Source organism: Chiloscyllium plagiosum, unplaced genomic scaffold, assembly GCF_037043375.1.
Source record: "Chiloscyllium plagiosum isolate Xiang-an unplaced genomic scaffold, Cpla_swu_hap1 HiC_scaffold_15, whole genome shotgun sequence".
NCBI classification, from domain to species: domain Eukaryota; kingdom Metazoa; phylum Chordata; class Chondrichthyes; order Orectolobiformes; family Hemiscylliidae; genus Chiloscyllium; species Chiloscyllium plagiosum.
In genome coordinates this window covers 54,195,346-54,221,432 of record NW_028270153.1, presented here as the reverse complement: position 1 = coordinate 54,221,432, position 26,087 = coordinate 54,195,346, and the positions used below count along the sequence as shown (strand labels likewise).

Here is a 26,087-nt window from a genome sequence, read left to right as displayed (position 1 = left end):
CTGGTTACTGGTTTCTCATTTGCAGACACTCTTCTAAGTTCTCCTGGTTACTCACTTCACACTTTTAAATATTTTCGGGCATTTTTCTAAGTTTTTCAGGTTACAGATTTGGCACTCTCAGACACTTTTCTAAGCTTTTCTGGTAACTTATCTCATACATTTGAGAACTTTCGAACACTTTCCTAAGCTGTGCTGGTTACTCACTTCACCTCTTCAGACCCATGTCTCTTTTATGTAAGAGACCAATTCCCACGTTTGGAAATACCTGAAACTCTGCCAGAATGCTGGAGACACTCCGCCGTTGAAAGCAAGACCTTCGGCAGAACCACCGGATCAAATCTGACTGAGCTACCTGGCCTGGAAGTCTCAAAGTCAGTATGAGCGGTCTCATTCACTCCCATTCCCATTTGGAGCACTTCCCACGATTGGAAATGGCTGAAACTCGGCCAGAACACGGAGGACACGCCGCCCCCGAAGACGAGACTGTTGGCAGAACCGCCAGATCTAATCCCGGCTGAGCTACCCGGCCCTGAAGTGTGAAAGTCTGTATGACCAGTCTCATTCGCTCCCATCCCACAGAGCACTTCCCATGTTTGGAAATAGCTGAAACGCGACCAGAACCTGGAGAACACTCCTTTCTTGAAAGCAAGGCAATCGGCAGAACCACAAGATCAAATCCGGCTGAGCTTCCCAGCCTGGAAGTCTCAAAGTTGGTATGAGCAGTCCCTTTCGCTCCCATCCCCATTTGAAGCACTTCCCACGATTGGAAATCGTTGAAACGCGGCTACAACTTGGATGACTCTCCGCCCTCAAAGGCAAGACTGTCGGCAGAACCACCGGATCTATTCCAGCTGATCTACCTAGCCCTGAATTGTTAAAGTCGGTATGAGCGGTCTCATTCGCTCCCATCCACATTTGGAGCACTACCCACAATTGGAAATTGCTGAAACTCGGCCGGAACATGGAGGGCAGTCCGCCCTCGAAGGCCAGGCCGTCTGCAGAACCGCTGGATCAAATCCGGCGGAGCTACCAAGCCTGGAAGTCTCAAAGTCCATCTGAAGCTATGGATTTGCCCCCTTGCAAAATGCACCCTAAACAATACCAAAACAGGAACCCTATTATTAACCCTAAGCCTAATCCTAACCCTATCCCTAGCCATGAACCGAACATTCACCCTAAGCCTGACCCCATTGCCGGTGTCACTCCCCCCAACACACATTCAGAGCCGCCGCCCTCAGCTCAGCACAGCACATCCCACTTCGACAGTGGTCTGACTGCCATTGCCTCCATCCCCGGGCAGGCGCCTGTGGGTGTGGAACGGTTGGCAGGGCATCGGGTTCAATGTGGGGCCCGAGCAAAAGCCGATGTAACGGACGGGTGCGTATGAACGTGCGTGGGAGTAAATGCTCGGGCCAAGCATGTGCACGAGGGATGACTTTCAATAGATTTCAGCGAGGTAGCTGCTCTGCTACTTACGAAATCCTGAGCCAGAATCCGGTCGTCTACGAATGATTTAGCACCAGGTTCCCCATGAACATGAGGTGCGATTAAAGGAGAGAGGCAGCGCCCATACAGCCGCACTCCAGACCAGAATCGAATGGCTCTACGCACCGACTGGAGTCGGTTATCCTAGGCCGACCAGTGATCCGTGGCGCTAGGGTATTGTTACATTTAGGTGGGATTCTGACTTAGAGGCGTTCGGTCATTATCCCACAGATGGTAGCTTCGCACCATTGGCTCCTCAGCCAAGCACATACACCAAATGTCTGAATCTGCGGTTCGTCTCAACTGAGCAGGATTGCTATTACAACAACGCAATGTCAGTAGGGTAAAACTAACCTGTCTCACGACTGTCTAAACCCAGCCCACGTTCCCTATTAGTGGGTAAACAATCCAACGCTTGGTGAATTCTGCTTCACAATGATAGGAAAAACCGACATCGAAGGATCAAACAATGATGTCGCTATGAACGCTTGGCTGCCACAAGCCTGTGGTAACTTTTCTGACACCTCCTGCTCAAAACCCAAAAGGTCAGAAGGATTGTGAGGCCCCGCTTTCACAGTCTGTACTCGTACTGAAAATCAAGATCATGCGAGCTTTTGCATTTCTGCTCCATGGGACACGAGGTATGACACGTGTACCACCCCCCAGTCAAACTCCCCACCTGCCACTGTCCCCGGAGCGGGTCGCGCCCGGCCGCTTCCGACCAGAAGCGAGAGCCCCTCAGGGCTCGCCTCCCCACCTCACCGGGTAAGTGAAAAAACGACAGAGCAGTGGTATTTCACCGGCGGCCGAAGCCTCCCACTTATTCTGCACCTCTCATGTCCCTTCACAGTGCCAGACTAGAGTCAAGCTCAACAGGGTCTTCTTTCCCCGCTAATTCTGCCAAGCCCGTTCCCTTGGCTGTGGTTTTCCTAGATAGTAGGTAGGGACAGTGGGAATCTCGTTCATCCATTCATGCGCATCACTAATTAGATGACGAGGCATTTGGCTATTACAAAGCACTCACCATCATGAATGGGTTGTGCCTATTTCGAGTTTTAATTCGACGCTCGTCAACGTATAAGGCAACCCCTATCTAGCTCAACCGCAGCCAGATGATGTTACAGGGACCAGATAATTAGTATCATTAACACAGAACCACCAAGCGGAGAGTGAGCCAGACTTATAAAACCAACAGGTTAAAACCCTAAGCTGGCAGCATTTGTTGTATTGTTGAAGTGAAGTTTATTATTAACACTCTATTTGTTACCCACCACCATTACAGTGATTGTTCTAAATCGACTTTATTAATAAAACGTTATTTAAAAACTAACTAAAACTCAAAATTAAGATCATTAAAATGTAAAATCAAAAAGAGAATTTTAAAATGGCGATTAACAACTAACAACTAAAATTTCTATAAAAAAGAGAGTATAAATTATAATGTTATGGGTCCATAAAAGTACTTAAGAGCTCCAAAGTTAGGGAGGTAGTAAGACCACTCATTTCTTGAGCAAAGGCTTTGAAGTGTTTAACTCCAATTAGCTTCATAAGTTCGCTATTTTTATCAACTCATTTCCCCCTTGTACCCATGACGAATCCGTGGAATGTGATATTATTTCCTTTTGTCATATCCAAAATGTCATCCTTCAAGTGCTGGTATTTGGTGTCTTCTCCTCTCATGCCTGTTCTAATGATTTTTTGTCGTTCTCAAATCTCAGTGATGTCTGTTACTATAACTGATAAGTCCTTTTTAATTATTCGGTCTGGGATCCACAGTTTATTTTCTTTAACCTTTATACGCGGTTCTAAATAACAAGTCCAGCCCTTTTTAACATATTCCGCTAATGATTTAACGATTTTATTGTGCCTTTTAATTCTGAAGTTTTCCATAGCTGGACGCCACCCAGGGATGTGCACAATCGTCTCAGTTGTTAATCCACAGCGTCTACAGCTTTTGTTCTGATTTGGGTCTTCCGTATGCCAACGTAGATTTTGTCGGATAAAGATTTTTTTTCGATGTTTTAATTTTTGTCCAAATTTTCATCCAATTGTTTAAATATTTATCGTTTTTAAAGTACTGGATGCCCGTCCCCTAGCTGGGCATTGCCATCAAATTCCTCAGTTCCAAATCTTTCCATTTATTGTAATTATCACTGATTCTACTTCTAATATCCCCTTCCTCGATTATATTGGTTGACATACTGGTTTCACATGCTGAAGTTCTTCCTGTAGGATTCCAAATTTCTGATAATACTTTTAAATTACTTATTTCTCTAATTTTATCCACTGTTTTATATCCACTAAACTGGAACAATTCTTGAAGCACATTATCTATTGATCTCTCATACGCCTCATATTTCCTAATAATTGCTATAGGGATTGTGACCTCCAATTTATTTATGGCCATTGCCCCATCTCTATTTTGAGAATAAAGTAGACTGTGGTATATGCAGGATTTCCTTTATAAAGACTCTTATCATCGCATCCAATTTGACATGGTAATTCTGCGACACTTCGGCCAGAGTTAAATAAAAGTTCATTCTGGGAATAAAATAAGTTTTAAACAGTTCTATTTTTTGGATGGGTTTTAAGTATGACTTTTTAAGATTTTCCATCCACTGTTTTAATATTTCATCCCAGTTTTTGGGCCCTATTCCAATCCATGGATCTATTTTGGCTCCCAGATATTTTTCGTTTTCACCAGGCTCAACATATCGAATTTTATTCCCATTATGTTTCCAATTCTCCCTACTATTATATATAAACGATTTATTTTTATATATGAAATGGAATCCTTTAGTTTTGTTTACATTTACTTCCAGTCCCATATTTCTACAGAATTTCTCTATAATTTTTAGCATATTTGACATGCCCTCGTAAGTTTCACTTACGAGGGCAACGTCATCTACAAATGCATGTGTCACTGTTCGAATCTAAAAAAAATTCTTTCTTTTTATTCCAGACTGCGAATTAAAGGGTCCAGTGCTATATTGAATAAGATGGGTGACAAAGAGTCACCCTGTTTGACTCCTTTTAAAATTGGAATTTTTTCAGTTTTACATTTGTATCCCTTGACTATTGTTTAATTGTTAGAATTTAGACTTGTGATCATTTTTATAAATTCTGTGGAACTGACACTCTCTATTTAGGGCCTTAATTATATGTTTATGTCCGAGTGAGTCAAATGCTTTTGCTAAGTCAATAAATACTACCGATAATTCTCATTTCCTCTTCTTAGCTCCTTTAATAATGTTTTCTAGGATCTTAATGTTTTGATTACACCTGGCTACACACTCCAGGAATCTTTTCTGTCTTTTGTTTAAATTAATACGATTACTTAATCTTTTAGCCATTATCTTTGTAAATAATCTCAGTAATATTGGGCCAATGGTGATGGGCTTCCAATTATCTATTTGTTTTAATTCCTCTTCTTTTAAAATTGGATTTAGGGATAAGAAGTGTTCTCTTACTTTGAGACAATCTGGAATAGTACAGGTCTTAATACAAACAGAAAAAATTCTCGGGATGATATTATTATCTTTATTGAATATTAAAATAATATCTTTAACTCCCATTCCATCTGGACCAGCTGCAGATTTTGTGTCCATCACTATATACCATGATTGACCTTATCTACAGTGACCGGGTGGACTAGGGAGGGACTATTTAAATTAATATTCTCATATTTGGCGAAGCTTCCAATGTTGCACTTATCGTTGCTCATAGCCAATCTGCTGAGATAATGCATTTCTAGTTCATTTTTATTCAGGGGACAATTGCACTTCGATGCTGCACCCATTATTTCCCTCGCTAAATATTGCCTTTTATGCTTGAATAGTGTCTGAACTTCTCTATATTTGCTTTACCTTTTTATAAATCTTCTTCTGGCATTATTAATTTCTAGATCATATCTACGCCTGGCTGTGTCTCTTTTTTAACTTTAGTTATTATTTTCTTTCTATTCCTATTCCTATTTCTATCAGTTTTCAATGTTCTATTAAGTGTCTCTTCCATAACGTCACTATTAAACCTAGTATTATTACATTTTGATTTATTATTTATCTCATTCTCAATTAATTCAAGAAGATCATTAATTGACTCTTTATTCTTATAATTACTATCCTCACTTACTCCTTCTAATTTTACATTCTCACATTCCTCTCTATCTATCTTAATATCTATATGATCATCATCCTCTATATCTTCAGCCCTATAACTGTTTATAGATTTATCTGTTACATTTCTTCCCGTTATATTATCTTTATCTTTATTAATTTGCTTATTAATTAATCTTCTTTTATCTGAAATTTGTTTGGGGGTTTTAGGTTTAAATGTTCAGTGATTGCTTTATTAATAAATCTATGACCGATGAACTGTTTTTCCAATTCAATTAATCTATTGATCTCTTCGCCGGTCCAGATTCCCTTATTAGTTTTGCTTCCACTTCGTGGTTAACCTGATTATCCTGTTTATGTTTATTAGTCTTTTTATTCTGTTTTCTCTTTTCATTCCTGAGGGCAGCATGCCTATGTCTTTCATGCTGCACTAGTCCAATCGCTGAACTAAATTTTAGGGGACAAAGATCACACTGATAAATCTTGTCAACTTCATCCTGTTTAGTTCCTCTACACTTAGGATAATGACACGCTATTGTTTGATATCCTGCTACGTGGTCACATTTACTACATTTAACTTTTACAGAATTTACTCCTTTATAAGTTTTTATATATTTCCTTAACTGTGCTACTGTATTATAGTAGATTAAGCAAGATTCACATTGAAAATTATCAATTGGAGACTTGATGTTACGTCTGTTTTACGATTAGTGCTTGGTGTTGGTTCTATAAGTACAGGCTCATTGGAGGTACCTACCTCCCCAGCTCTATGCTCTCTGCAGTTAATAAAATCCATAGACCCTTTAACATTTGTGTTATAAAATATCCTTGTGTCTAAAATTTCTGCTCCTAGAGGGGCCTTCTCACAGGAGTATATGATTTTGTCATTATCCCTCTCTGTCACTAACTTGGCTGTTTCGTGCCTGCCCGAACACAGCCTAACAGGGAGTACTGTTAAGGTATCTTCCGTTTGGGTTCAAACAGACGACATATTCCTTATCTGGCTAATGCCGCCAATAGCAACCGTGTGGGGCGGTTATTTTCCCGGTTTCCCACCCAACCGGAGATTAAGGAGTTTAGCATAATTGCCTCACTGCTAACAAGATTTTAACGCAAAAATGACCGAAGGTCAACAGCCGTCTCGTATTTCTTCTCAAGCTCATATTCGCCAGCCTGATAAGAGTAATACTGTAGCAACGGGAAGAATTAGTTAAAATTGCCCTGCCCATCGCAGTTAAAATCAGCACTGGATAAAATCAATGATAAAATCAATGATAAAATCCGCACCGACAAAACCGCTCTGAGTTAACGAAAACAACTCACCCGTTATAGAGTTTCCTCAGCCAGGCCATTACCGGGGGTGATCCACGTGCTGGTTCAACCAACATCACAGTAGATAAAAATACATAAAAACAAATGTGAAGGTGACTACTCAGGCACAGTTGGGAGACCAACCAACAAAATCTCTGTAGTCACATACCCCAAGATCCCCTAAGAGAGTCATAGTTACTCCTACCGTTTACCGGCGCTTCATTGAATTTCTTCACTTTGTCATTCAGAGCGCTGGGCAGAAATCACATCGCATCAACACCAACCTGTGGCCTTCGCAATGCTTTGTTTTAATTAAACAGTCGGATTCCCCTGGTCCGCACCAATTCTAAGGTCAGCTGCTAGGCGCCAGCCGAGGCCACCCACCCACCTGCCATGGAAGGACGACAGGCACTGCAGCTGAGCGATCCACAGGAAGGGCCCGACGCGCGTCCAGAGTCGCCAATTGCCCCCACGAGGGGCGGCGCCTCATCCAGCCATGGCACGTGCCGAGCCCCGCTTAGCACCCCAGCCCGACCGACCCAGCCCTTAGAGTCAATCCTTATCCCGAAGTTACGGATCTGATTTGCCGACTTCCCTTACCTACATTGTTCTAATATGCCAGAGGCTGTTCACCTTGGAGACCTGCTGCAGAGGAGAAAGTGAGGTCTGCAGATGGGCATAAGCCTTTCCTGAAGAAGGACTTATGCCCGAAACGTCGATTCTCATGTTCCCTGGATGCTGCCTGACCTGCTGCGCTCTTCCAGCAACACATTTTCAGACCTGCTACAGATATGGGTGTGGCCCGGTGCGAGGTTTTCATCATCTCCCCCAGATTTTCAAGGGCCAGCGAGAGCTCACCGGATGCTGCTGGAACTGTGACACTTTCCAAGGCATGGGCCCCTCTCTCGGGTCAAACCATTCCAGGGTGCCCTGCCCTTCACAAAGAAAAGAGAACTCTCCCCGGGGCTTCCCTCGGCTTCTCCGGGATCGTTTGCATTACCGCACTGGACTCCATGAGGCGCCCATCTCTGCCACTCTGGATTCGGGGATCTGAACCCGACTCCCTTTCGATCAGCTGAGGGCAACGGAGGCCATTGCCTGTCCCTTTGGAACGGCAGTCACCTATCTCTTAGGACCGACTGACCCATGTTCAACTGCTGTTCAAATGGAATCCTTCACTTCGGCCTACAAAGTTCTCGTTTGAATATTTGCTACTACCACCAAGTTGTGCACCTGTGGCGGGCCCACGGGCTCACCGCAGTGGCCCTCCTACTCGTCGCGGCTTAGCCCCCGCGGGCTCTACATTGCCAGCGACGGCCGGGTATGGGTCCGACGCTCCAGCGCCATCCGTTTTCAGGGCTAGTTGATTGTTACACACTCCTTAGTGGATTGTGACTTCCATGGCCACCGTCCTGCTGTCTATATCAACCAACACCTTTTTGGGGTCTGATGAGCGTCTGCACCGGGCGCCTTAACCCAGCGTTCGGTTCATCCCACAGCGCCAGTTCTGCTTACCAAAAGTGGCCCACTGTACGCACTCTTTCCATACCCGGCTCCAAGCCAGCGAGTCGGGCTTCTTACCCATTTAAAGTTTGAGAATAGGTTGAGATCGTTTCGGAACCAAGACCTCTAACCATTCACTTTACCAGGTAAAACTGCGTGTGGAACGAGCACCAGCTATCCTGAGGGAAACTTCGGAGTGAACCAGCTACTAGATGGTTCAATTAGTCTTTTGCCCCTATGCCTCGGTCAGGCGACCAATTTGCACGTCAGGATCGCTACGGACCTGCACCAGAGTTTCCTCTGGCTTCGCCCTGCCCAGGCATAGTTCACCATCTTTCGGGTCCTAAAGCACGCGCTCATGCTCCACCTCCCCGACGGTGCAGGTGAGACGGGCTGGTGGTGCGCCCCTCGACCGATCCTCATTGACCTTCACCTTCATTTCGCCATGGGGTTTCGTTACAGCCCTTTGACTCATGCACATGTTAGACTCCTTGGTCCGCGTTTCAAGACGGGTAGGGTGGGTTACCGACATCGCCGCAGACCTCTGGCGCCAGCTCGGCGTGGCGGGGCCCGACTCAGTGGCAGGATGCGGTTAGGGTGCACTGAGGACAGAACATCCCGGTCGACAGTCCCACCGGGAGCACGGCGAGCCCACTCGCCACACACGTTTCCACGCACACCCCGAGGGGGGGGGGCGGCAGGGCGTGGCAGCGGTCCCTTCCCTCGACTCCGGGGGTACAGCGACGGATGGTGCCAGGGAACTATAACACTCCGCACGGAGCGGTGAGCCACCTTTCCAAAGCCACCGTCTTTCCCAGCCGACCCAAAGCTGGTCGTGGTGCACCACCAGTGGAGGAAATTCTCACGGCGACAGCCATACCTGCGCGGGGAGCAGTCCCAGCAAAGGAGATCCGCCAGACCCCGACGTGACCAACCAGAGCTGCCGAGTTGAGTCCTCCGGACGGACTGCGTGAACCCCACCCATTTACCTGTTAACAGTTTCACACCCTCTTGAACTCTCCCTTCAAAGTTCTTTTCAACTTTTCCTTATGATACTTGTTGACTATCAGTCTCATGCCATATTTAGCCTTAGATGGAGTTTACCACCCGCTTTGGGCTGCATTCACAAGCAACCCGACTCCAAGAAAACACAGTCCCGACGAGCCGTGCACCACCACCGGCCTCAGGCTAGGCCTCGATCAGGAGGACTTGGGCGTCTTGGCATCGTCAGAGAAAGGACTTCTATACGCCACATTTCCCTCACCTGTCAGGTGAGCAGGGATTCGGCGCTGGGCTCTTCCCTGGTCACTCGTAGTTACTAAGGGAATCCTAGTTAGTTTCCTTTCCACTGCTTAGTAATATGCTTAAATTCAGCGGGTTGTAGAAGTTCAGTTCAGAATCTTCCAAAATACTAATATTGCAAAAGTTAATTAGTCTGTGAAAATTTTCAGGGAAAGTTATCAAATTGATAACCAAAGTTGAACTGGTGGAATTTGAAGCTAATTGAGAATTTGAAGTCATGTTAAGTACACTAATTGAAAGGAGCCGATAAAGAGCTCAAGAGAAATGGTGAATAAATGAGGTAGTCAGTAAGAATGGAGCATTTAAGGATCTTGGATAGAAAAAGAAGTTAAAGAGCTGACAACATTAACCAGGATGACTGGATTATTCTTTTGTTGGTTAGAGTGGTTTAAGTGATGTGGAAATAATGTCAGAAGTAAAGGAACCATTGTCAAGGCAATTGGACATGTACCTGAAGAGGACTAATTTGCAGGGCCTAGTCATAGATTCCACTCCTGTACAGGTTTGGAAAGCATTTCGCCTTCTGCAGGCTTGAACTTTGAAAAATAGCATACCAAGCAAAATGTCAGCCCCTTCTCCATCACTATTCTTAAAATCAGTGTTTTGCTCTTTCAGCAAGAATTTTGTGCAACTATGTCTTTGGTGTTAATAATGTTGATGCGGTGTACAGCAGACAGATATTTGACATTGTTCTACCTGACAAACCGGTGACCTCACCACATGAGATTTCTGCACTTCAAGTTTTTTTTCACTCCAGTTTAATCTAAGTGTCCAATTTTGCTTACTGCAAGATTTCTGTAGCATGCAACATATCTGTAGTGTCAGATCATAAAAAGTTCCATTGCAAGATTTCAACAGATTGGCTATCTGACAATACTGTACCTGACTGAATGGTACTGCATCTTGGAAGCAGTGTCTTTCACTTGATGCTGTGCCTTCAACACCCAGATTGATATAAAATAATCAATTGTGCTCCTTAAAGAAAAGATGAGTTCTCTCATCTCCAACAGTCACTTACCACTGTGAGTCATCTAGTTGTTTAGGTCATTGTTCATTATAGAATCATACTGTTTCTAAAGGTCAGCTGTTGCGATTGCCTACAAAACAAGTGACTACAATTCAGCAATAATTATTTGGCTGCCAAGTTCTTTGCAACTCTGAAGATGTGAACTCTGTATAAATATATGCCTTTTATTCCTATAATGTACATTTTCTATTTCCACATCGCCGGTTTTGGGATTTATTCAATTGAATATCGATGGCTTTATTGGTCAACACCTAATATGAAAAATAAAAGTTCTGTTTCAAACCTTTTGTTTTTAGTTATTCAAACGTCATAACCCCAGCACAAATGAGGAGCTTGAGATGATGGAGAACCTGTTTGATAGCCTTTGCTCATGTCTAATGTTGAGCTCAAATAGGGATCGATTTCTGAAGGGGGAGGGACTACAACTCATGAATCTGATGCTCAGGTAAAGATACAGTTTCATATATCTCTCCAAAAGGAAAAATGTATGCCTGTGTTTCGTTCCTTTGCAGAGTCAGGACAATTCTCAGCTCCCAGATACCTTGGAACTTTGAATTTTCATTCCAATGAGGCATGGTTCAGAGAGCAGCATCGAGGCCTAAACGGAAACAGTCGGCTAAGAAGACAGGCTGTTGGAAGGGCCGAGTTGAAAAGGGTGGAGCTGGAAAAGCACAGCAGGTCAGGCAGCATCCGAGGAGCAGGAGAGTCTACGTTTTGGGTGTAAACTCTTCAGGTTATGCCCAAAACATCGACTCTCCTCAGATGCTGCCTGACCTGCGGTGCTTTTCCAGGGCCACACTCAACTCTGACTTCTCCAACATCTGCAGTCCTGACTTTCTCCTAGTTGTTGGAAGAGCTGTCTCAATGAAATGGTGCTTGTTAAAACAACATTGCAAAAACAGCTCTCCCATCCCTCATGCCTCCAACAGTTGTCCCCCTTCCTTCCCCTTTCCCAAAAACTGGTATATCCATTCATGCCACCTCAGACTCTGCTCCCACCTCCCTTGGCCTTCATACCTCCATGCCAACATCTGCTGCAGTTCCCATTTCCATACCCCCATGGTCCTTTATAGCCCTGTTACAACTCACTGACCGATACTCCCACCAACTGTTATAATCAAAGAGTAGTGCATTTAAACAGAGTTCAAGTCCACACTTCCATGTGAAAGCCTTATTTCAGTTCGCCACATTCCATGAAACATTCAGCTCACTGAGTACTATCTCCTCATACTTATATAACTAATTTCGAATCATAGTCTTCAGAGACATACTCCTCTCTGGAGCAGGGCGAACCTGAACAAGAGAAGTATTAGCCCAGCAGCAGAGAAACTTCCACTGAACCACTACAGTCTGCACAAACCCTCCCTGCTTAGTTGAACCTACCGCCCTTTGCCAGAATCTGCTGTACCAGCCACATCTCCTTCCTCAGTGCCTAGCTCCTCATTTCCCCTCCCCTACCTTGTCCCAGTTCCAACCTTTCAATTTGACACCGCCTCATGGCCTATCCTATCTGTCCATCTTCTTTTCCACCTATCTGCTCCACCCTCCTCTCCGCCCTATCGACATTACACCCACCTCCAGCTACCTATCGCACTCTCAGCTACCTTCCCCTTCCCCCCCCCCCCCCCCATTTATTTCTCCACCCTCTAGGCTCACAGCCTCATTCCTGGTGAAGGGCCTTTGCCTGAAAAGTCGATTCTCCTCCTCTGATGTTGCTTGACCTGCTGTGCTTTTCCAGCACCACACATGTGACTCTAATCTCCAGCATCTGTAGTCCCCACTTTTGCCAAGTAGCCATTTTGGGAAATTAAATAAGTTTTTAAGTACTTACTGAAAAGTTCACCATTTGAAAATATCACACTTGATGATGAGAATTTATTCATGAGCTTTAACTTCCTTTAATCCCTTTTAGAATTAGAATCAGAATTGGCTTTATTGTCATGTGCACTCGAGTGCAGTGAAACATTTTGTACTGTCGTCACTTATGACACCATTTTTTGTACAGGATATCTAGGTACAGATACTTAAGTATTGTTGCATAATTGAAAGAATAATAAAAGTCCAGCGTAGGAATACAACATTTTTTAAAAATGTACTCGAATTACAGTCCTTTTCACTAAGTCTGTGCCAGTACTGAGCCTCCAGATTGCACTGTTCCTAGTCTCCAGATCATGCCAAGTTTAAAAACTCGAGGCCTCGCTTGCAGTCGCAAGGGCTTCACGTCCTCTCAACAGCCTCCACTCTGGGACCCACTTCTAACACACTCCAGGAATTGGCCCCAGGACATCTCCACACATGCTGACCTCTGATATGGACTTGTCTGAGTCTCTCCAGTCTGAGAGTCACCACCTCCATTCCCACCAGTTAAGTTCAAGAATTAAAAGTTTGAAAAAAAAAACTGCAGAAAAGAGGGAAAAAAGGCAGAGAAAACAAGAAAAAGAACAGGCGAAGCAGAGGAGCTCCGACTGCAGCTCCTACTCTGCCACCATCTTGCAAAATAACCATTAGCATTCACAGTTCAATCAAGCTGAATTGACCAGCGTCCCTTATCGTAGAATCCCTATAGTGTGGAAGCAGGCCATTCAGTCTATTGAGTCCACACTGACCTGCCAAAGAGCATTCCACCCAGACAAAATTGGCCAGCCGCAACTTTGATTGACTTAGAGTTGACGAGACATCTTAATTTTCCTGGAAGTTACAAGCAATTGAAACAAGCTACTAAAACGGAGGAATTAGTTCACGATTAAAAAAAATTTCTAAAATTGTTTGTTGACAGTGTATTTAATACATTGATTTCCAAAAGTCTGAATGTTAGTTGAGTAAATGCATTTGCTATCAGATAAGAGTGGTCGTGTAGAGCTCAACTTGACCAGGATATTGAAGGTAATAAAGTAAATATTTCTACAAGTTTTCAACAGCACAGAAGATATATTTCTGCTTTTCTTTGATTTTTAAATCTTTTCTTTATTTAGTAAGTAGAATATGTAGAATTCAGAAATTATTATTTTTAGCTGAAAGTAATCTAGTATTAAAAAGAATCTAGTGCCACAATACCACTTCATGTGGGCTCTATTGCTCAAGGATATTCAAAAGAAATATTCTTTCATTAATGTTTAATATAATGGGCTGAATGTAACCATACAATTTCTGTAACAAAAAAATTAATAAGCATTAGTCATTACTGTCGTGACATTTCCCATTGATTTTAGTATACCGGAAATATTGGAGTGCTAGCAACTCCAAAATTTTGATATATTACCATTTGTAACATAGTTTAACGCTCTGACATTGCTCTTAATGAGATTTTTGTGTAAACATGGATTATCTGTACGGTCTTTATTTGTAAAGATTATTATGTTCCATACGTTGCTGATGTTTGTATGACTCCTCATTTAATGAACAAATAAATCCTGTACCATTTTGCTTTAACAAAAGTAGGATGGATGAAGAAATTCTCAGATCTAGCACATTTTATGCAAAAGGATGGTGATTAGAATATATATTGTTTGATTTTTGTTGTGGTTTACTGACTTAGAGTTTTAAATAGCAGCTCTTGTGCTTCAGTTCCACTTCAGGGTTGGAACATAAAAGTCCAGGCTAACACTGCTGTACTGAGGTGTCTTTCGAGTAAGGTGTTATTAAACTGAGGACCTTGATTAAGATTTATATCATGTTTTCAAATACTGTACTTCAAAAATATTTATGCACACTGCACGTGATGAGAGTTGTTCACTTGTTTTAATCAATGTTACGTAATTGATATGTTTATAGAGAAAAGAAAATGTCACGTGCCAGTGCTCTAAAGGTGTTGGATCATGCTGTGATTGGCCCTGAAGGATCTGACAACTGTCACAAGTTTGTTGACATTCTTGGACTAAGGACAATATTCCCCCTTTTCATGAAAACGCCAAAGAAAATGAAGAAGGCTGGAATGACAGAAAAGGAACATGAAGGTGAGCTATATGGTCATAATCTTTTAACCTTCCATCCGCTCCAGTTGATATATTTAAAAATTTCTTCCACGGATTGAAGGCCAACATTTGTTGCCCATCCCTAATTTCCCTTCACGTCTTTATCAACAGCATCCTTGAACGGCTGTAAACTGGTCATTGAGTCCACAATAGAAAGTAGCTGACCAGTGACAGGTATGCCCACAGAGTACTGTTGAGGGGTGAAGGGGTGATAGGGTAGTTTCAGGAATACAATCCACTGAAGGAATGGTGATGTAGCTCCAAGTCAAGATGGTGTGGCTTGCGGGGGGAGCAGACGGCAAACTTGCAGGTGATAGTGTTCACATGCGACTGCTATCATCATCCTTCTAAGTTGTAGAGGTCATTAGTTTTGAAGATGCTGTAAAGAGGAGTTTTCGTGAGTTATTACAGTGTATTGTTTAGATGGTGTGCACTGCTACCATTGTGCAATAGAAGAGCGGGGGGAGTGAATGTTTATTGTGGTTCACAGTGGAACAATCAAACAGGCTGCTTTGTCCTGGATAGTGTTCTGTTTTGAGTGTCACTGGATGTAAATTTATTCAAAATTCAAAATAAAATAAGAGGATGATCACAGAAATTTATCTGCTAAAATTAATCACTTGTACATAGATCTAGCTTCTTGTCACACAAGCATGATTCTGAATTCTCTAAGGATAAATTACCTGAAAAAAAGTCCTTTACTGTTTTTATTTCCTGCATTGCAAAGCTTGATAACTAGAGTCATATCTTGGATACTCATGAAGAATGTTTGAAATTTAAAATAGGAAAATTTCAAAACACCTAAATTTAATTTTATATTTTATTTAAGCAGATGTATTCAATATAATTTGGTTTTATTTGTTAAAATGTAACAATCTGTGTATTGTAACACTGGTGTGTTCTCCTCAGTGGCTGCATTGCTGTCATGCTAGTAGCAAATACATCTGTATTCTTGGAGTTAGCTTGAAAAGTTGAGACAAATCTAATTAGAGTTTGTTAAACAGAGCTGAAAATCGATCAGTCTTTCCCCTTTGGAAAAAGAAATAGATGTTTTCAAATAATCTTATCTGGTTTAAAGAATATGCACAGCCTTAATCAGAAAGAACTTATGAGCAGAATGCTCAAATAGAATTCTCATTATCTTTTAATTGTGGCTTTAAAATCCCATATCTTATAATTAACAATACATTCAAACCGGTAGTGAACAGTGAATGCTATATTGTTGTAAACCTAAGTTTTCTAATAATGTTGAGTTCATAAAATCCCTGCATTGTGGAAGCAGGTCATTTGACCCTTCAAGTCCACACTAATCCTCCAAAGAACTTCTCACGCAGAACCACCCTCCACAATCCACTTAACCTGCACACCTGTGGACTGTGGAAGACACCCGGAGGAAACCCACACAGACACTGGTAGAATGTGCAAACTGCACATAGACAGTTACCCGAGGCTGGAACTGAACCTGGGCCCCTGGTGCTGTGAGGCAGTAGTGCTATCTACTGAGCCACCCCTAAGGTTTGTAACATTACAAAATAAAAACCAAAAGAACTGCAGATGCTGTAAATCAGAAACAAAAACAGAAGTTGCTGGAAAGGCTCAGCAGGTCTGGCATCATCTGTGAAGAGAAATCAAAATTAGTCCCTTTCTCTGTGGAAGGGTCACTGGACCCAAAATGTTAACTCTGATTTCTCATCACAGATGCTGCCAGACCTGCTGAGCTTTTTGAGCAAGTTCTGGTTTTGTTTATAACATTCCAGTTGTATTATCAAACTCTGTCATCTGGTATAAATGGTAAATGAGACATATTGTACACTTCGATGTTCTGTCTAGGTTTTCTTGCTGCTGTGCAAACATCCAAGGTCTGTGCAGCAGTAGCTTCTGGAAGTAGATCTGGAAGTAAATCTCCAATTGATGTGCATGGAGCTTCCCAGAGGTCATGAAGCTTTGAGGGAACATGGCGCCTCATTTCTGCCCTACTTATCAGACTAAGAGTTTAAGGTAGAACAAATTGCCTCATTTTGTCAGAACAGCTGTTGTGGGAGGCAAGGGCGATTGCAGGGGTTCTGACAATTTTCAAATCCTCTTTTCATTGGAGAGGTGTCAGAGAACTGGAGGGCTGTTAATATGCTACTATTATTCAAGAAGGATAGTAGGGAGAAACCAGGAATCTACAGGCTAGTCAAATTTAGCATCAGTGGTAGGGAAACTGTTGGACAATATTTGAGGGCCAGAATTAATCTCTCTTGGAGAGGTAAGGATTAATTGAGGAATGTCAGCATGACCTTTTGCAGGAGAACATATCTGACAAATTTGGTTGAATTAATCTTAAAGTAATTAAGCTTATAGGTGACAATGGTGCAGTTGACATAATCTGCATGGACTTCAATAAGACTTTTGATAAGGCCTTGCATGGCAGATCAGTGAAGAAGCTTAACAGTCCATTGAATCAAGAGTAATGTGAAATACAAGGCTACAGGCCATGTACTAGGAAATGGGATGTTTAATGATTGGCATGTATAAAATATGCCAAAGAGCCGCCTTCTGTGTTGTAAATACCATACCACTCCAAGAAACCCAATTCCATGCATTTTGATTGAAGACTGATTCATGCTATGTAGGTTGTTGTCACATAGATTGAAGTTGGACTGCCATTCAGATTTCTTGATTTTTTTTATGCAGAGTTGAAGTTGGCTTCAGCCCTTGTTGTGTTGGTCATATAGTACTTGCATTTATTAAAGGGGAGGCGGTAACAATATCACTGAACGAGTAATCCAGAGGTCTAAGCTAATATTCCAGAGTCACAATTTGAAAACCTGCCATGGCTGCTGATGAAATTTGAATTCAGTTGATAAATGTAGAATATAAAAGTTTGTTTCTGTAATGGTGACCGTGACAGCTCTGATCAATTGGTTTAAAAACCCATTGGATTCCCTAATGTCCTTTCGGCAAGGACATCTAGCATTCTTACCTTGTCTGTGTAATGAAGTTTCATTTCTGATCCAAAAGACACCAATTCAAGTGCACGTTTCTGTGTTGCACTGAAATATCAGCATATGTTATATGCTGTGACAGTATTTTCTCATTCTAGTTACGTTTTGCATCAGTTCCAATGCCTTTATTAGTCTTGCTTTTTCCTTGCCTAGTTTCAAACCTAGACTTGCTAATTTCTTGCCATATTGAACTGAATTTGATACCACTGCTCTTTTTATTCCCCTAGATGCAGTGTGAACATCCCCTCTGCTACCATCCCATTTATGTCTCCTTTTAAAAGTGCAGGTAGTATTAGCCTCAGTTCCCACTAGCACAAATTCTCAAGAACCCAAACTCCATACTTGCTTCATAAACAAGTGCATTTTAGAAACTACAAAATAAAGTTATGCCACATAGCACTTTGAGTCTAATTTACACTTTTCTCCTCTTTTGTAGTCATTATTTATTTTAAGACATGTATTGCTGCCTCAGTACAGCAGGCTCCCCACCCCGGTCAAGTATTCCTTCTCTGCTGTTCAGTCAAACTTGGTAAGAAAAGTTTCAGGCTGGCAATTTAAAGTTGTATATGAGTAAACCTTGGTTAATGGAGCATTGAGCATAGATTTTCCAAGCTTATTTGAAACTCAGGTTATAATATGAACACTGCTGATCAGTGAATTCTCGTACAGGTTACACTATATCAGTGACATATCCTTCAACCATAGCTACTAACTAGCATCTATCTCAACAATAAATTCACTTTGTCAGACTTGTAATCAATTAACATTACCACTCACTACCATTAGTAAATAACTATTAATTTGCATCATAATTAGATTAAGTAACTGCTACATGTACAAGAAGGAACAATTATTTAGCCTCAGCTTATTTAGGTGAATCTTTTCCCTTCTGTAGTTTTTACAGTGTATCATGTTGAGATATCCAAAAATGCCAGTATCTCTTTTCATTCAATGTCTCAAATCAAGTTAAACCAGAGAGCACAATTTGTTGCATTTTCTGTGGCAGACCTCCTATTAATATTAATTGTATCTACACTTAAAGCTGACACCGTATACTATATATTCTGTAGTCAAGATTCCAGAGTCCAGACTCTCAGCAATTGATTGACTCTCAACTGTCCCTTGGGCAATTTGGGATGGAGAATAAATGCTACCTGACCAGTGATGCCCTCATCCCTTGAATAAATAAAGAAAATAAAAGTTTGAAGATTACATAACATGACAGCTGTGCAAATTCGACTTAAGAAAAATAATTCATTTTATGTTTCTAAACCTCCTTCCAAAACGAGGATCAACACGTACTGCATATAAGATCTGAACTATTGTATGCATGATCGTTTTGAAATGTGGAAAGAAGCACAACACTGGCAATTCATATTAAATTGATATGGCACTTGTTTTTTTCATGAATTCATTGTACAAAGTACCTTCAACCACAAATGAAGTATTTTAAATCGAAATTAATTGCCTCTGGCACCAACTCAGAGCTCATTGAATCCCTTTGCTTTGGCATTCCTAAACATCCTAAAGGTCCCATTCTGGATCTTTTACGGGGGTACTTTGCTTTCAGAATTATCTGTCTATACCAAATCATCATGCTCTACGTTTAAACTGAATATAGAGAGAAGGTAATGGCTGAGTGGTATTATCACTCAACAATTAATGCAAAAACTTAGCCAATGTTCTGGGGACCAGATTTGAGTCCCACGACAACAGATGGTGAAATTTGAATTCAGTAAAAAAAAAATCTGGAATTAAGAATCCACTGCTGACTGTGAAACCATTGTTAATTGTCAGAGAAACCCATCAGCCTCACTAATTAGATTAGATTACTTACAGTGTGGAAACAGGCCCTTCGGCCCAACAAGTCCACACTGACCCGCCGAAGCGTAACCCACCCATACCCCTACATTTACCCCTTTACCTAACACTACGGGCAATTTAGCATGGCCAATTCACCTGACTTGCACATCTTTGGAGTGTGGGAGGAAACCGGAGCACCCGGAGGAAACCCACGCAGACACGGGGAGAATGTGCAAACTCCACACAGTCAGTCGCCTGAGGCGGGAATTGAACCCGGGTCTCTCGCGCTGCGAGGCAGCAGTGCTAACCACTGTGCCACCGTGCCGCCCACTAATGTCCTTCAGGATAGGAAATCCTGGTTTGGCTGACATGTGACTCCAGAATCGCAGCAAATTGGTTGAATCTTAACTCCCCTCTGAAATGGCTGAGCATGTAACTCAGTCACTACAAAGTCTCAACAAAGAAATGAAGCTGGACCTAAGCACCAGAAAAACAGCCCTGTCAAACACTGCAAAGTCCTCCTTAGTAACATCTGGGGACTAGTGCAAAAATTGGGAGAGCTGTTCTGAAGAAGGACCTGGAGCATTAACTCTGCTTTCTCTCCATTGTTGCTGGCAGACTTAGTGAGCTTTTCCAAAATTTCTGATTTTGTTCCAGAATTCCCAGCATCTGCAGTTCTTCAGTTTTTTTGTTTTGATTTAGCTTACTTAAGTGTGTGTATATATACACATCTCACTTTTCTTGCCAATGTAACCATTTGAATGATTTTCTGGAGCCCATTTGGATGTGTGCTTCTCAAAATCAGCCCAGTGGTTGTATCCTATTCTGATTGCAGAAGTAATCATTGGTAACTTCATGGTGGATTTTGTATGTCAGTTTTTTACCAATACTGAATTCCCTCTCAAATAGTTAATTGAAAAATATGCAAGAATTGTGACTTTTAGATTAAAAGCAACTTTGTGCTTCACTTGTTTTGCTGAAGAAGTCATTTCTGTTTGTTATTTGGCACGCTGTGTGTGGTCTGTTTTCTGTGGTTGTATCATAAATTGAATCACAATTCCCATGCATTATCTCTACATCACAGTCCATGTTGCCTGCTTAATCCGGTGTACCAACTGACAAGAGAAGGAAGGCAAAACATGCATTTCTAAGGTGAAAATTTGAGGCTAGTTATTAATATCATATACTGTGTATGGATTGTCATAATTGGAAAGAGATGTAGACTTGTTTGTTGAATGTATGAGGGGAAATTGACATAGTGGTCATGTCACTAGACTAATAATCCAGAAGGTCAGGCTAATGACCTGTGGATATGGGTTCATATCCCACCATGGTAAATGGTGAAATTTGAACTCTATAAAGTCTGCAATAAGATGCTAGACTAAAGGCAACCATGTAATCACTATTAATTGTTGTGAAAACCCAGATGAGTTTTAGGGATGGAAATCTGCCTTACAAAACCTGTTGTCCTTCTCTAATCTGGCCAACATGTGACCCAGAGCAATATGGCCGACCTTTCTCTGCCCTCTGGGCAACAAGAGATGAGCAATAAATGTTGGCCCAGCCAGTGACATCTATAACCTGTGAGTGAAGAAGAAAAAAGTGTTTTTTTGGCTCTAGTTCATCACAATTTACAGTTGTATGCAGAATATCTCTGTGAAAAATGTGACCATGCTGGCATCTTCATTATGCATCATGTATGGGTCCAAAGGAGTAGTGAAAATCTTTACTGAACATAGTTATATATGCCATGTATGCTTATACCTTGCAGCACATACTTATACCTTGCAGCACGTTGAACTGAGTGAAGAGATAAAGAACTAGTCAATGAAGTATATAATTTTGAGTTAGGCCAATTAGTTTAAATTATATCTCAAAAAATACCAAATTCCAAACAAGTTTGAATTGAATCATGTCAGTCTTAAAAAACCAATGACACAATCCGATGCTTTGGGGTATAAGACTGGGGAAAATTGAACAGTTGGGAGGAGGACTGCCCCCAGACCAACAGATGTAGACTGCTAATCAGAACTCTCTGAAAGGTACTTGTCTAGAGAAGGAGTTTGTACAGAGAAAAATCTCAACACTGACCTGGGAAGCAAATCTACTGACGATGATAAAGAGAAGATTCGACCATTGGCTGGTTTTAAAATTTAAATTTTTCTGTAAATTTTAGTTGGGAGTTTTATCGGGCTAGTATTGTAGAAGGGAAGGTAAAAGATAAGTTAGAGGAAGGAATTGTAAATAATTGTTTGTTGGTTGTTCACTGTATACTTTAAGAAATAAAGTTGTTAATTTTTACTTTAAATAGTTCTTGGCCACTCAAATTTTACAGATTACTGCACGGGATAAATCTTTTCTGTGTTGCTGGTTTTAAATTAAGCTGGGGGGTTTGACCCATGTCGTAACACTACCCATGAGGGCAATACATGAATTTTCAATTTAAAACTAATTCCCATGCTCTATCAGTTTCTGGAAAGGAAATCCTGATCTTTATTGTGTTCCTTGACTGATGCTGTTCTGTATCACCAAATGCAAGCTAAAATACTTCAACAGTAGAGTACTGTGATTGAAAGTAAAAATCAAGAAGTTGAATCTGGCTGTAAAACCTCTTTTTTTATAAAAACAAAATTCTGACTATAACCAGCATTGGTAAGAAACCACCGGGAAAGCCTACTGACAGATTACAGTTGGCAGCAATATTTTTTATACTTAAAGCTTCTTTTTAAAAATTGAATTAAAGTCAGCAATTAATTATTAATGCTGTAGCTCTACTTTGTGCGTGGCAACCTTCATCAGTTTAGATATTAAGAGTATAGTATTATAATATGGTGCTGTCAGTACTATATGTGTATAATCTACATTGCCCTGCATTGGAAATGCACTAGTAGTTAACCCAGACCTGTCAGTTCTGTGGTGGTGTTCTGGAATGAACTAGTTTAGAATCAGCACTGCCTCTCACTCGTCTGGCCGATGTTCCATTGAGAAAAGACTTTGGGCCTTCTGCACTTCCAGCACATCCTTTAGGGATGCTTTTCAGCAAACTCTGTTTGGTGGCTGCTCTGCATCACTTGGAGTTGCACATATTCCTCATCAGTTTCTGCAGATATTTGTTGAATTGTGGCCATGGAGATGGTAGCAGCTGCTTGGCCTGGGTCCATTGGTGATGTTTCCAATGAGTTTATCTGAGGAAATCAGAAGCAAAGCAGTTCGTTCAGAATGTGATCAGACTGCTGTCACAGCACACACGTGACATTTTACCATAATCCTCTTTACGTTGTGATATGGACCTCTCCAATAAGAAGGGCACTGTGATGCCTTGGGTGGTTCCCTTGACCTTGATCACTGCAAGCAACTGGCTAACCATATCCAAGCCATGGACGAAGATCAGAAAGTGCCGTTAACTGATTGTGGGAATGCACAGTAACCGACCACAGTCTTCCTTGACTGAACTAAGGTTTAGTCTTCTTACACTTTCAGAAATGCCATTTGGTTGATTCACGTGCAGTGTGTATGTCAGATAAGCTGCTGGCATATAGTGCAGCAATGATATTCATGTAGCAAAGTTCTGTGAGTAACATGTCTACCCACTTGACTAATTGTTACAGACAAACTATCTGGGTTTTTGTCTGCACTAAAAAGCAAAGCAGTTCCAAACTTGAGCATGTAAGTTCTGAAAGTGCCAGAGATTCACCTTATTCCATCGCCTGAGATGAGTTTATGATCCTGTGTGCAAAATTATCCAGCAGAAGCTTTGCAATGAGAGGTGTTACTGAGCTCCAAAGTGCTGCACTGAAGTGAAGAACCATATTCTGTGTGAGATCAAGATGTGCCATGATAATATGGTTCGGCTGATACTTTGCCAATACCCATCTCCGTGGATGGAGGATGCAAATGGTTGCTATCCATGGAGTACATCCTGAAATGTTTGGGAACGCTCGCCAGTGTGAGGGCAAATGCTGGCAAAATACAGCTGCCAGTCAGTTATTCTGACCTTCATGTCAGGAATTGGAATAAAACAGTGAGGCACTGGAAAAGCACAGCAGGTCAGGCAGCATCCGAGGAGCAGGAGAGTCGACGTTTCAGGCATAAGTCCTTCATCAGAAGAATTGGTACAGTCCAATTTCTTTCCACTACCTGAGAAAATAGCAACCAGCATATAAATTAGGTCTGATGAGGCAAGAATGGGATGTTAAGAAATGCAGACTCCTTGCTGCTCTGTAAGCAAGATTCTCATCTGTTAAAAACCTTATTATTGTTTTTATTCATGCTGTTTTTTTCTCCCAACCACCTTACCATTACCATCATTGCTCAAAGGCTGGGAAGATTCAGCGGATAGTTTCTAGAGAGTTGTGGCACACTTGTAGTTATTCCAAAATAAATAAATTAGTTGAAAATATTATAATTTATGAGAAAGTGTTTGGTTGAAATGAGAATAAATCTTAAGGGTATATGTGAATGTAAATGTAAGTCCTGTACATTCAGGAACAAGCAAAGTTATAGGGTAAGATTGATGGCAGACCAATTAAATGCATATTTTGATTACATCTTCACAAAGGAGGAACAAATAATGCCCCAGGATGTTAGGAATCACGTGGTCTAATGAGCGGGAGGAACTGAAGGAAATCAGTATTAGTAGGGAGATTGTGATGGGGAAACTGACAGGATGAAAGGCTAAAAGATCCCCACAACCTGATTATTTACATCCCATAGTACATGAGGAAATGACCACAGAAATAGTGGATCCATTGGTAGCCATTTAAGATTCTATGAGCTCTAGATTGTTCTATAGATTGGACAGTAGTTATCTCACAATTTTAAAAACGAGGTAGTGAAAATGTGATCAGTTAGTCTGACGTCAGTAGTAGGAAAATGCTCATGTCCTTTATAAATGTTTAATAGCAAAACACTTGGATTGGACACTCAGTGTGGATTTAGGAGAGGGACATTATTCTCGACAAATTTATTGGAATTTTTCAAGGATGTAACAAGTAGATTTGATGAAGGGGAACCAGTGATATGGTTTACTTAGACATGCAAACCCGTATGATAAGGTCCTGCATAAGAAATTAGCATGTATAATTAATCCACATTGAATCATGGGTAGTGTACTGAAATGCATAAAGAACTGGGTAACACAAGAAAGAAAGAGTAGAAATAAACAAGTCAATTTCTGAGTGGCAGCCAGTGAGCAGTGTGGTACTGCGGGTATCAGTAATTGAAGCCTAGCTATTCACAAATATACATGAATAATTTTGATGAAGGCATAAATATTATCTATGCAAATTGCAGAAGACACAAAGCTAGGTCGGAGAATGACTTGTGAGGAGGATACAGAGATGTTCTCATCTTGGAGTGCCGTCACTAGCGATGTTCCGCTAGGATCTGTTTTTGGACCATTGCTGTTTGTCATTTTTATAAATGACCTGGAGGAGGGGTTAGAAGGTTGGGTGAGCAAGTTTGCGGATGATACGAAAGTCGGAGGAGTTGTAGACAGTGTGGAAGGATGTGGCAGGTTTCACCGGGATATAGATAAGCTGCAGAGCTGGGCAGAAAGGTGGCAAATGTAGTTCAATGTAGCTAAGTGTGAGGTGATTCACTTTGGTAAGAGTAACAAAAAGATGGGGTACTGGGCTAATGGTCGGATACTTGGTAGTGTGGATGAGCAGAGGGATCTTGGTTGGAAATGTGTTGCTGGAAAAGCGCAGCAGGTCAGGCAGTATTCAGGGAACAGGAGAATCGACGTTTCGGGCATAAGCCCTGAAGAAGGGCTTATGCCCGAAACGTCGATTCTCCTGTTCCCTGGATGCTGCCTGACCTGCGCTTTTCCAGCAACACATTTCCAGCTCTGATCGCCAGCATCTGCAGACCTCACTTTCTCCCCAGAGGGATCTTGGTGTCCATGTACACAGATCTTTGAAAGTTGCCACCCAGGTAAATAGTGCAGTGAAGAAGGCATATGGCGTACTGGCTTTTATTGGTAGAGGAATTGAGTTCCAGAGTCCTGAGGTCATGTTGCAGTTGTATAAGACTCTGGTGCGGCCACATCTGGAGTATTGTGTGCAGTTTTGGTCGCCATACTATAGGAAGGATGTGGAGGCACTGGAACGGGTGCAGAGGAGGTTACCAGGATGTTGCCTGGTATGGTAGGAAGATCGTATGAGGAAAGGCTGAGGCACTTGGGGTTGTTTTCATTGGAGAAAAGAAGGTTTAGGGGTGACTTGATAGAGGTGTACAAGATGATTAGGGGTTTAGATAGGGTTGACAGTGAGAATCTTTTTCCACGTATGGAGTCAGCTATTACAAGGGAGCATAGCTTTAAAGTAAGGGGGGGTAGGTATAGGACGGATGTTAGGGGTAGGTTCTTTACTCAGCGAGTTGTGAGTTCATGAAATGCCCTGCCAGTAGCAGTGGTGGACTCTCCCTCATTATGGGCATTTAAGTGGGCATTGGATAGGCATATGGAGGATAGTGGGCTAGTAGAGGTTAGGTGGGCTTGGATCGGCGCAACATCGAGGGCCTGTACTGCGCTGTATTCTTCTATGTTCTATGTTTGCGAGATTTGGACAAGTTGTTAGTG

At 41.8% G+C, this 26,087-nt stretch overlaps 1 protein-coding gene and 1 pseudogene across 1 annotated transcript in view; one reads left to right on the top strand and one right to left on the bottom strand.

Moving 5' to 3' along the window:
- ctnnbl1 (catenin, beta like 1) overlaps positions 1-26,087 on the top strand; it is a 195,996-nt gene that overhangs the window by 105,132 nt on the left and 64,777 nt on the right. Inside the window, exons 10-11 of the mRNA XM_043710185.2 lie at positions 11,040-11,188; positions 14,515-14,696. Coding sequence (XP_043566120.2) covers positions 11,040-11,188; positions 14,515-14,696 — 331 coding nt within the window. The remainder of the gene's footprint in view (positions 1-11,039; positions 11,189-14,514; positions 14,697-26,087) is intronic.
- On the bottom strand, positions 1,412-9,815 carry LOC148147657 (28S ribosomal RNA; annotated as a pseudogene).